Source organism: Pagrus pagrus, assembly GCF_965226575.1.
Source record: "Pagrus pagrus genome assembly, chromosome: 10".
NCBI classification, from domain to species: Eukaryota; Metazoa; Chordata; class Actinopteri; order Spariformes; family Sparidae; genus Pagrus; species Pagrus pagrus.
Genome location: NC_140194.1, coordinates 9,105,136 through 9,117,572, shown reverse-complemented (window position 1 = coordinate 9,117,572; position 12,437 = coordinate 9,105,136). Strand labels below are relative to the sequence as shown.

General features: G+C 40.8%; 1 protein-coding gene across 4 annotated transcripts in view; it reads left to right on the top strand.

Moving 5' to 3' along the window:
• The first annotated feature begins 3,576 nt into the window (after positions 1-3,576).
• The window catches only part of ptprq (protein tyrosine phosphatase receptor type Q), a 37,075-nt gene continuing 28,214 nt past the window's right edge, over positions 3,577-12,437 (top strand). For 3 of the 4 annotated variants that reach the window (XM_084365206.1, XM_084365205.1, XM_084365203.1), the window contains exons 1-11: positions 3,577-3,882; positions 5,060-5,353; positions 5,977-6,276; positions 7,116-7,246; positions 7,537-7,666; positions 7,755-7,908; positions 8,061-8,167; positions 9,221-9,318; positions 9,817-9,985; positions 10,418-10,678; positions 10,797-10,957. In XM_084365206.1, coding sequence (XP_084221332.1) covers positions 3,636-3,882; positions 5,060-5,353; positions 5,977-6,276; positions 7,116-7,246; positions 7,537-7,666; positions 7,755-7,908; positions 8,061-8,167; positions 9,221-9,318; positions 9,817-9,985; positions 10,418-10,678; positions 10,797-10,957 — 2,052 coding nt within the window. In that variant the 5' untranslated portion in view covers positions 3,577-3,635. The remainder of the gene's footprint in view (positions 3,883-5,059; positions 5,354-5,976; positions 6,277-7,115; positions 7,247-7,536; positions 7,667-7,754; positions 7,909-8,060; positions 8,168-9,220; positions 9,319-9,816; positions 9,986-10,417; positions 10,679-10,796; positions 10,958-12,437) is intronic. The other variant, XM_084365204.1, reaches the window with a different exon arrangement.

Here is a 12,437-nt window from a genome sequence, read left to right as displayed (position 1 = left end):
TGCAGGTTGATCAGTGACTGCTGGAAGGTGTGCTTGATGAGATGGAGTGACATTTCCAATGGGTGGAGCAGAGCATCTGTGGTTACTTGCTTATTTCTGTCAGGTAAGAAAGGCATGCAAAACTTTAATTTCTCTGTGAAAAAGTTCATGTTCTGTATCTATCATGCTTCATAGGTCTGTTGTTGGTGTATATGAGGTACATAGCACTCTGTCTTCTGTGACAGGACGTTATCTTCCTCCTCCTCAGGTGATCTTGCTGACCTGTGAGCAGCATTTAAACCCTGTCGAGGTTGAACTTGTATTTCAGTCCTTTCCTTCCACTAAAGATCCAGACACCTACACAGTCACCTGCAGGACTGCGAGTAACCATCTGGTAAGAACACCTGTACAGGTATACTCTGGTTAAGTTTCATTAGTTTGAGAAGTAACATTTTGCCACAATGTCTGTGCAGGTATACGTGGAGCCTGTTGATCATTCAGCATGCTCCCCTCGCTGCAAAATGTCACTGCAATTAGTTGAGGACCCTCGAGGCTATAACATCACATTGAGAGCCAGCAGAAATGATGCTACTCTTGAGGCAAAGACTTTTCACTTCAGTGAGTGTCTGTGAACCTAAATACCGCAGCCCTGATGGAGATAAATGACATACTTGCTAATTAATTAAAGCTAATTAATGTCACCTTTCATCTTGTCTCTGCTACTCATCCCTCCTCCATTTGTGTCCAGTTCCAGTCTCCCTGTCCTCCCTTCATGTACACAGCACGACCACTACTGCTTTCCTCACATGGAAAATTCACAGACAACAGAGCCTATCCACCTTGAATCTACACAACACTCACACACATGTCACACACATCTTCAACATCAACTCGTCAGAGGCAAAGTCTCAGTACGCAGTGAAAGGTCTCCAGCCTGGCACACGCTTCAAGGCAAAAGTTGTTGTGTCGACGTTCCTCGAACACCTTGATTTGACCGTGAAGCAGACACTCAGCATTGGCACGGAAACAGGTATTATGCACATTTGCATTCACCTGACTGCAGGCAAGGTGGAATCTGCCAGTATTATTTAATATTATGATGATTTCTGTCTCCAGCTCAGTGCCCCCCTGACTGGTTGGCCAGCGGGAGAAGCTGCTACACTGTGAGAAGGACAGGTCTGACCTGGAGTGATGCCCAGCACAGCTGCAGACACCTGGCAGCTGGAAGTCACCTGGCCGATCTGAAGACGCTGGAAGATCTGCTCTTCATTTCTTCTCACCTGCTGAGCCACAACAACATGCTGCTGCTGTGGACTGGACTCAATGACCAGCAGGTAGCTTCATTACAGAAACATACACTTTAACAAGAGGAACAGGTGAAAAAAAGACTTTTTTCAGTAAGAGCTGTAATAAATAATAACTTTGTAATATCACTTCCCATTTACTTAGTCAGAATAACAAATGCTTCTTTGAGAATGTGCCTCTGTATGAATCATTTAACTACCTTTTATCACAGCGGATCACAGGATTCCTATGAATAACTTATCTTTTACTAATTTATTTTTATGGATTTTTCAAGGAAGCTTTTTGATTAAATATTTAAAAAAACAGTGCATTTCAATATCCAGTAGGAGTCAATTAGTTATTCTGTGTACAAATGAACATGCGGAGACGACAGTGGATTAAAAAAATATTCTGCAGTATAATTAAACCTGCCTCCTCACATTTTTTATTTCCATTCCAGTAGGAGCCTTTCAACACTGAAGAATAATTATTCATACTGATAAAAAAAAAAAAGTGTTCACATACTTTTTACATTCTGCCCAAAATGGGGCACATGGGTTAAAGGTGGTCCATTAGGAATGATTTGGCCCACCAGATGTTGGATGCAGGATCCCTAAATATGAATTATTATTCATAATCTGTGCACAGTTGGCAGTGTGAATCAATTAATGGATCTTAGGATCCTAGGACTGTTTTGCATCTCAACAATACAATAAAATATTTATTTATTATTATTTATTTAGTTGGACAGTTCACAGCTTCTTAGTTGTACCAGAGTTAACTTTAAGAGAATTTACCTGGGCATTAACACACACAACAATAACAACCAGATTTTTATGAGATTAGGAGTTTCACGGGCAATTTTATGGAGGTGGCGCATGTGTAAGATGTTGAAGAAGGAAATTGAGTACAAGTGTGATGTTGATGAAGTGTTGAGCGGCCTATAGAGTACGATGATTGTATGTTTTGAGAAAAATGCCAACATAGTTTTGTTTTATAGTGACTATACTGACTGAGGTATGCAACGTTAATGATCTTAGTAGGATTACAGATCTTATGGATATAAACTATTAACATTTCAAAACCAGTCTGTCAAGCAACAATGACAGTTTTCTCTTTCACTGCTTCGACTGAAGCCTGCAGTGAGGTCCTCATGTGTTGTGGTTTATCCTCTGGAACAACATCACAGAGCAGCAAGACCACAATGGACCGAACATCAGAACTTCAATGACGGATTTACTTTGTAAACATGAAATCCGCCGTGGCAGCAGTTACTCCTTAAAGAGGAGTTTTGTTTTTGATACTTTCACTTTAATAACAGTAAGCTGCTGATATCTGCCATGTGTAAACAGTACAGTGTTTAATGTCACTCCACAGGAGGAGGGACAACCTCTCTGGTCTGACGGCTCAGCCCCCAATCTCACGAACACTATGATGTCATCACTGCCGGCCAATCAGACGGACTGTTTTGCCCTTCAGAGGAATGCGACAGGCCCGGGATACTTTCTCACTTCCTTCTTCTGTAACATCCCTTTACCCTTCATCTGCCAGTACCAGAGTAAATAACCTGCGTAATAAACCTTTACTAACCAGAATGTTTACTGTACATACATAGTTTTTCAATTCTGGGTTGTTATCCTTAAAATATCACTTGTTAAATGATCAATTAACTTTTTTGAAATAAATCTATTCCCTTCATTTTTAATTGTAACAACCCTTTACCAACTATTTTGCACAATGTCTGAGTAAATAAATAACAAATGCAAGACAATGACTACTCAAGCCACACCACATAATTTTTCAGCAATTTTTTCCCTCATGTTATTATGATGCTGCTCTTTTCCTTCTCTGACAGCCCCTCCAGTACCTGCCTTATTCTCCTTCGACCTGCTTCAGGTTACAGAACGACAGGTGGAGCTTCATTGGAGTGACCTCTCACCTTTGAACTCACTTGATCTTTCATCCTTTGAGATATTCCTCCAGTACCAAGAGGAGGCAAATGGAGAATTGAGTCAAGGTGAAGAAGAAAGACACAGGAAGCCAGAGGACAAAAAGGGCACACAGAGCCAGACCAGTGTTGGAAAAATTGTCAGGGTCCCCATTTCCCTCTCCTCCCGAGGGGTAACTGTCGCAGGTTTGTCTCCAGGGAGCATCTACTCCTTCACCCTTCGAGCCGTTCACCCCGCAGGCTCCACCTGGAGCTTGGGACAAACACAGACTGCGTACACTAGTGAGTCTGCTGTCACACACATAAGTTACAAAAGCAACACCTGATGCTCACAACTGTTAATGTTCTCTTTCTTACAGGACCTCCTCCTCCTCAAAATATCACTGTTGGCCTCATTACCGTCAGTCAGATTAGTGTCCACTGGATGCTGACAGCTTCAAAGTCGAAGGTTGGATGGGCATTTTCTGTACGCTATGTGGACATGTCTACAAAAGAAGGGAGGATAATTGGAATGACCAACATCTCCAGGTTATCTGAAACTAATGGGCTGCAGTCATACACCGCTGTGATTGGAGGGCTGGAGTCTTACAGGAAATACACAGTTGAAGTCTACACAGTCACTCAGCGAGGGATAGAGAGCTCTGGCCAGACGCCTGTGACTGTACAGACTGGTAAGCATGTAGCCAGCCTTTTGCACAGCAGCTGTTGTTAAGCTTATATGTGCCCAATGTCAGTGACAAGGAAATAGAAACTAAAAAAGTAACGGGACATACAGTAAAACTCTCAGTTCGGATCGAATCATTTTTCAGGTCAGCAAACAGGAAACAAATTAAACTTTGCTTTCCATTTTGAAGGAATATCTGAAGGAGGTTTGGGTCTTAATGTGCATAAAAAATATACAGGCTTAAATTTTGTGAGTATCACAGTCACAGTCTAAAAATCAACAGACATGAAGGAGATATATGAAGAGGCCATACTTGTCGATGAGCTGTATATCACACTTACTTGAAAAACAAATTTTATTTTATGGATGGCTCACTACCAGCTGGTAAACTGCTTGCTGACAGATTATGCTACTCAACATTGCTTTTATTCCAGTGCAAGCTGTGGAAATGGACTGTTTCAATCACTTCAGTGATTCACTTAAATCAATTTATTCACTTCACTTAAACTCAGCACATTTGGGGTAAAGTTAAGAAAACCGACTCACCAGAAAAACACACGATTTTATCCCACTGAGCTTCACTGGCAGCTCTTAAATGTAACATCTATTTTTTATGGGACTATGTTCTGTTACCACCAGTCTCTAACCACTAGTGCCCAGTAGTAGTTTTAAGAATTGATATGATTAGTTTCCAGTTCTGGGAAATCTACAAGGCATGGTGTAAAAAATAGCAAAATACACAAATGCAAACTTCACAGTCAGGGTACAATAATTCTCAATTATTGCCACCATAGATCTTATTTACATTACATTTTATATAATACTTGAGATTTGACCGGACTCTTCTTGTGAAGAAGAAGCCATTTTGTTGTTAAACTGGTGTCTACATTTCTGGAAATCAACACCACTTCAACATAAGGTGCTGTAAGGAAGGTGGCATCTTCTGAAGAGAAATGCTGAGGATTTCCTTCATGAAGACGTAGTTTAGATAAGCATCTCTCAAACGTCAAGTCAAGGAGACTTGCTTTTTGTTGTTATCAAAATCAATAATTACAAAGTTGTGTCTCTGTTATGAAGATCACATTTCCCTTCTTTTTAACTTTTACAAGATGAATTTTCAGCTGCTTCTGCTCTGACCGACATTAGCTCTAAACTAAATAAAATTCCCACTTTGTGTCTCTCAGCGGTGAGAGCCCCTGGTGGTCTGGCAGTGTTGAGCATGACAGAAAATCTGACAGTCTGCTGGACCGGTCCACCTGATGACCCACCAGATGGTTATTATATCACATCCCACCCACTCATTTACCCCACTCCGACTCCACTGTGGATGAATCAGTCCAGCCCTGGTGTACACTGGGTAAATGAGTCTGTGTGTGTTAATTTGGGCACATTTACTCCAGGTGAGACTTATGAGGTTGGAGTGGTCTCACTGAGGGGAAAGGACAGGAGCAAGAGGACGGACATCACACACACCACAGGTTAGAGAAACAAGGATACTAACCACTCTGAAGGATACGTTCACAGTTTTTCATGTGTCTTTAAACAGCAGTCAGGTGACCATGTGAACAATGAAAGTGTGAGTGTTTTGTTTTTGAAAGCTTGCCAGCGCTGGAGGACAAATCCACAGTCCTTATTTTGTGCACAAATGTATTCAAAGGTTTGTCTGAAGCTAATGCAGTATGAGGCTTCAGCAGTCTGAGTATCCTCCAAGGTTACAGCATTTTAAGTCTAAAATTCCCTCTTTGTGTTTCCCCAGACAGCGTTTCCTTGTTGAGAGGCAATGGAAGGATGGTAACAACAATGTTGAACTAAAAAGGCTGTAACGCTGGAAGATTTAAGATTCAATTTAATTCACTTATTTGGAAAGCAGAAGCCTCACATTAGCTTCAGATACAATTTTTAATACATTTGACAGGAGGACTGTGGATTGTGTCCCTAATGGCCAATATGAATAAGAGAAACGATCACAGCATGAAAAACCTGTTTCAATGTTCAAACTATTATAAAAAATAGAAATGTGAACATGTGAACCTACTGTATCTTTTAGCAATTTAGATGTTATTCCTTACAGCTGACTTTGTAAACTATCTTTGTCTCGTAGATCCATTGTCAGTTCAAGCAGCAGTCCCTCTTTCAGTGGGCACAAACTCTGCACAGCTGTACATCCAGCGTCCACAGCTGGGTCTGATTGATGGGGTCAAAGTGTGTGTATGTCCAGGAGTTTGTGACAAAGTGTGTGAGGGTCCGTGTGGGTACACGTGTGACTGGTACCCCCTCCCTGCTGGTGTTCATGTCATAACCCTTGACAACCTCGGCCCAGGATCAGAGTACCAGCTCAGGGTGTACAGCACCAGCCGAGAGAAGATGGGACCACCTTACTACACCCGCCCCTTCAGAACAGGTGAGGAATGATTTCATTGAAACATTTGGTGTTCATTTGAAATGTTTTGTTGATAACTCAACATTTAGTGATAACAAAAGTCAACACCATTTTGTTTTGATATTATGTTCGAGATAATTACATTGGGTAATGCTATATATTAGGGTCCTTACTGAGGTTATATTAAGTCTTTGTGTTAAGCATTAGTTAATAGGTAGTAAGGCCCTTATACGTGCTTTAAAAATGCTTTAATAATAGCATCACAAACATGTTTATTGTTCAATTATACAACATTTATAAGCAACGCTGGGAAAAAAAGGAGTAAAACGACTTCTATGATTGTTCATATTAGTAACTTTAGGCACCTATAAGAAACTTGTTTACAGTAAATTAAAGCCTTAAGAGTTTCTTGTAAGTGTTTGTAATCTTTGCTTCACTGCTTAAATTTTGCATCTATATGTAATTTGTTATACACATTTTATCAAACTAAATATAAAGTCTTAGGTATCCAATAATCAGCCAGTGTGCTTCTAAAGGTGGATGAATCACCCAAAATCAAGGTGTAACGTTGATGTAGGCCTGAAGAGCTTAGATTTAAATAAGTAATATCATCTTTAGACCTTTTCTATCGACTTTTTATGTGGTGTCATTTGTCCTGCTTCTTTATTAAAATTCATTAGAACTGTGTAACAAAAATTAACTTCATTGTTACTGTAATGATTCAGCTTTTTAGGCTTTAGGCATAATTTATCACATGACCCCTAGGTTTTTAAAAAATGTCCCCAACCAAAGGTAATTATGTTTCAGTATGTTAGTGAGTAATTACAGTGTGTGTTGTGGGATATGGTTTATGATTTTAGGTCTGGCTCCTCCTAACAGACTGAGGGAGGGTGTGGTGACGGTTTCATCCATAGAGCTGCTTTGGGATCCGGCGCAAGGACGGGCTCACAGCTACGAGGTCATCTGCCTCAACTGTGACCATTCACACATGGTAAACCAAAAAAAAACAGTGAATCCTTTTACCTGTACTTGCTTTAGGTTTTAGATTTGATTTCCCAGAGTGTGTCTTCCAAAGTCTGTGTGAAGACAGAACATGACTAATGTGAGGCCTCGAGTAAGGTACTAATCAGCAGTAGTTTCACGTGAGACTCATGGCGTCCAGTAATTAGCATGATACTATGTTTCATATTTATTATATCAGTAACATATATTTATGTATTTGTTACTGTAATAATAAGGCTCTGTGTCAGCATCTTAAGTTGTATCATTCATGTGCTCCAGGTGCAGAAGGTTTTCAGTCAGAGCGCAGTGTTTTCCAGTCTGACTCCAGGCAGACTCTACCTCTTTGCAGTACGAACAGAGAAGCAGTCATTCACTGACAGTTCCCCCGTCACTGTCAACATCACTGCAGGTAAACACACGCACAGGTGCACACACGTACACACCGCTCAATCTCTCTGTTCTAACGACTGTGTGTAATGCTTTTTGTTATATGCCAGCTCCCAGCCCAGTGGAGGTGTCTCTTGTCAATAAAACCACTTCATCCATATGCATTCGTTGGAGTATGGTCAGGGGAGTGGTGAGCGGGCTCGTCCTGTCAATCAAAACCAGAGCGTTCAGTCAAGAGCTGAACATTTCTCATCAGGAGCCCAGGTCAGTCTCACTCTTGTCAGCCAGGTCACAAACATAATTACAGCTTTATGAGACTGGAATTACAATCGCCAGATCAAAGTTTCTTTCAGAACATGGATTAATTCACGCTTGTACTTGAAAACTCTGACTGCTAGAGCTGCGTGTGTTCACAGATCTCACAGCTTTGATGGCCTTGATCCGGGCAGCCAATATACAGTTGATGTGTTTAGCACCAGCAGGGAAAAAAGGAGTAAGCCTGCTACTATGATCCTCCATACCAGTAAGTTTGAGACAATTATAAGCGCTTGTTAACAGTTTATAAAGAGCTTAAGAACATTAATTAAAACCCTGTGAGTTTCTTACAGTTGTTTAAAAGCAATACAAACACATTTACTGAGTTTGACTACGTTACCTTTTATTTAATTGATAAACCTTTACTAAGGTTTTATGAGACTATATTAAGATTAATACGTGCTTTATTATGCATTTATTAGCAGTAAGCTATGGACTTATTTACAGTTACCTATGCATTTGGTAGCTGTCAGCTCAAAAGCAAGAAAAATTAGTTATTAAAGGCAATAAATTCTTTATTTTATACCTATTAACAGTTTACTTTTTGTGGTCAACGCTGAAAAAAGGCTAATTAAAAATAAAATGTCATAAAATGACACTGCAACTGCACTAATACTTGTACTATTTATTAGGCCTGTTTGAGTCATATGTTATGTGTGTGTGAGAGAGAAGAAATAAAATGATTTGGATCACAAAATTAATGTTGCAGGAAATATGCAAAATGAAAAAAATGCTATCACTTACAGTATTAGAAAGAAGGAGATTTCTTCAAGGAGTGCAGGTTCCCAGGTAAACCACGAGAGACAGAAAGGAAATTATTTTGTCTGCATTTTGTTTCAGTCTTAGTTCACTTCACTGATAACATTTTACTACAATATTGTGCCAGTGTAGGATGGTGGTTTGAAATAAATCATTGTCACGATAGAAATTGGAGTAAAGACCTTGAACTGTAGAGCGACCAGCTATAGAGGAAATTATGCATGTGTGTCTTTGTCTTCGGTATTTGCTTGTAATGCTGGTGAACGGTGCTTTTACAATGGTGATACTGATTATACTTGAATAAAGATGTATAATGTTTTAGACAGTTTTCACATTCAGGTAAAGGTTGCAAAATTATGTTAGACTCTCAGCACAGACTCTACCGAAAAAAAGTAATTATAAAGTTCACTTCACGCCTCTATTCACATGACTATTACCCAGTGTGACAGATGATTAAGTGTCAGCACACGGTGTCACATGTTAATTATAATCTTGTCTCCAGTCCCAGAGGTGCCGCAGGAAGTGGCTCTTTCAGAGCAGGTAGTGACGTCTGTCTTTGTCACCTGGAGACCACCACCGGGACGGGTTGAGGGGTACAAGGTAAGTACACTACTGCACCTGTCCAGCTCCAAGTAACAATCACAGGAGGAGGGAGAGGTATTATAGGTTGTTACGCCACAGTAACTTCCAGACAGATGTGCGTAATGATGTGCGTCCTCACCATTCATCTCAAATTCATATTACTCAAATTTGTTTTTTGTTCAAGGACAAATGAGGCCACTTACGTCAGTTTCCGCACTCACCTGTCGGTTTCTTAGCAACTATTGTCGGCAAACCACAGATTTGGTTACCAACTCTTTAAAGATGTATGACCTCGATAGAGCCCCGGCCAAAAAGAATGACCAAGCACATTACATGCACGCACAGTACAAACCCACATTAACAAAAAAAGAGAGACATCAGTAGATACACAGGACTGATAAAGCAAAAAAGTGTCACGGTTTTGAAATGTTTAATAACTGAATCTTGAATTGTGTTTTTCTTTACCCCCTAAAAAGGAACTTGGAAGATTTTTGTTTGTTTGTTTGTTTTTCTCAGATTATGTTTGGCCTGCTGTCAGTGGATAGGAAATCATGGATTAAGGGGCTTGTCCAGGGCACAAGTTATGAGATCAGGGATTTGATCCCCGGGTCGGACTACGGTGTCAGCATTCAGAGTGTACTCGGATCAGACGCAAGTCAGGCAGTCCACAGAGAGTTCAGCACACGTAAGAGACACTTATCCACCCACACAAGCAGAAGAGGGCTGAGTGGTTAAAAAAAAAAAAAGAAAATTACTTTTAAAGATATTACAGTAGCGATGAGTCAGAATTTGTGTTTTGCTGGGGTCTGTACCAATCTGTACCATCTGGAGAACATCATTTGTCTGAAGCACCACAATACTTGATTTGTAATGTATGTATATTGTGGCACATTTTACATTTATCATCTGCCATATTGTAATTACGATAATATTTCAATAAATTGTTTAGCCATAATACAGAAACACACAGGCCTAAATTCTTGACTGTATATAAAGATAGAAAAAGCTGTTGGTGATTCCTCAGTTAAAGCATTATGCCACTTAAAGAAATAATTCAATTCTGGCCTAAATGCTGAAGACTCCAAGTGTAAAATTACAAAAAAAAATTGTTTTCCAGGCCCAGCAGGATTATGTGCGCTTCATTTAGCCAACATGAACTCTTCCTCTGCCTCTCTGAGCTGGGACAGCGCATCTGGAGAGTTTGACTTTCACAGAGTTACTGTGGCCAACAGCTCAGTCACAAACACACTCACCGTACCCAAGAAGGAGCGGGTTGCCGTGGTTACAGGGCTGGTGGACGGCTGCACCTACAACGTGAGCGCGGTGAGAGTGAGAGGAGTGACAGCGGGGACTGCTGCCTCCCTGACTGTAACCACAGGTAGATAAGGGCTGCGCCGGTCAACACCCCATTATTATCACCTGCCCCGGTTGCTTCTTCATTTAATTACTTTCTCCACCTCTCTCACTCTATTTCTCCCTTGGTTGTCCTTCATGAGTGCCAGCCCGTGTGCGAGGAGTACGTGTCGTGAATGTGTCTGCACGTGCATTCTCGCTGCGTTGGGAGCAGCCGCTGGGGTGTGTGGATCGTTACCAGGTGACCCTGCAACCAAACCAGGGAAAAGTCACAGTGCAACCTGCACGTGATGGATACATTCAGGTACACACGCATGCTCGGTGAAACACACACTGCTAAGATGCAGTAACAAGACTGCAGTGTTATTAAGAGCAGCAAAAACAGGGAGGCCCTGCTTTGTAGTGCTCCAGATTTTGGAGATTCGGAGTTATGATAATAAAGGTACAAATTACTCGCACACACAAACATGAATGCATTAGCTCTCCTCCCATTCAACCAAGTCCCACCCCATACCGGCTCTTCCCAACTGCCAGGTGTCAGATACCCCCCAAAATGTAACCTTACACAGCACACACACAGAGCGCACAGAGCACAGAGTTGAGTAATAGATCCCATTATTTATTAAGTTGGCCTCATGAGCTCAACCCTGAATCATTCATTTGCTTAAGCAGCTCTCCCCAGAGAGAGAGAGAGAGAGAGAGAGGGAGACCGGAGGGAGAACGCTAGCCTCCTGCTAATGAAAGGACCAACTGCCCTCCCTGGCTAGCCACTAAAACTTTTGGAATACCTCAGGACCAAGAGCCGTTAATATCCAACACCTGGACGACTAACACTGTGACCTTTGCTCATGTCACTAGCTAATTGCTAGACCTGGAGTTACTCCTGTTCAGATCAGTGGATTACCTGTAGACCACTGCTAAAGATTGTGCACTAACACTGGATGCGGCTCAGCTGGAGAGGCCTCTAACCTGCAATGTCTAAACTAAAGCTAACTCTGCTACCCAGCATGGCCTTCCTCTCACTCCTCCTGCTGCTCACACTCTGCTTGGTACACTCACAGGTAAGAATTCAACACTCAACACAGTGTGTGGCGTTGCTGTGCACATAAATGCTTATACACAAAGATATACAGAACATCAATAAAACACTTACATGCACAGTTGGAGAAAAAAATGCTTGGTCATATTTCTGGGTGGTACCAGACTGTATTGGTTTGAAATATTGCCATCAAGCTTACTCATGTCACAGGTGCAAATGTTGTTTGCAACACGCACTGAAGCAAAAAGACACAACACAGGCAACACTGACGTAAACTATATCAAGACACAAACAAGTGCAACCGCAAGCAGAAACAAGCTGTCATCCTTTCACATCCACCCACCTTCATATTGATACAGATGGCTGAGGATTAATTTTGCTAATCTTCAAATAGAGTTGTGGTGATGCCTTAATGAGCTCCGTAATAAAACAGAAGGCTTTAGATTAATTATTGCTTCTATTTGAAGAGATATCTCAGGGGAATATTAGATTTTCCTGAGATACATGAGATGGACGGATAGGGAAGTAATAAATAAACAAATAGGTTAATGAAAAACTATATCTACAAACTTTTAGGAGGAAAATAAATACTGCAACTACTTTTCACACAAGATTTACCTGAAATTATCAAATTCCACCTTTACAATTATGATAATATGCTGCTTTTCCTTGCTATATGTTAAAATAAACAGAATATATTTTGACTGTTGCCAAAAACCAGCAATAACAAATGACTATTGACAAA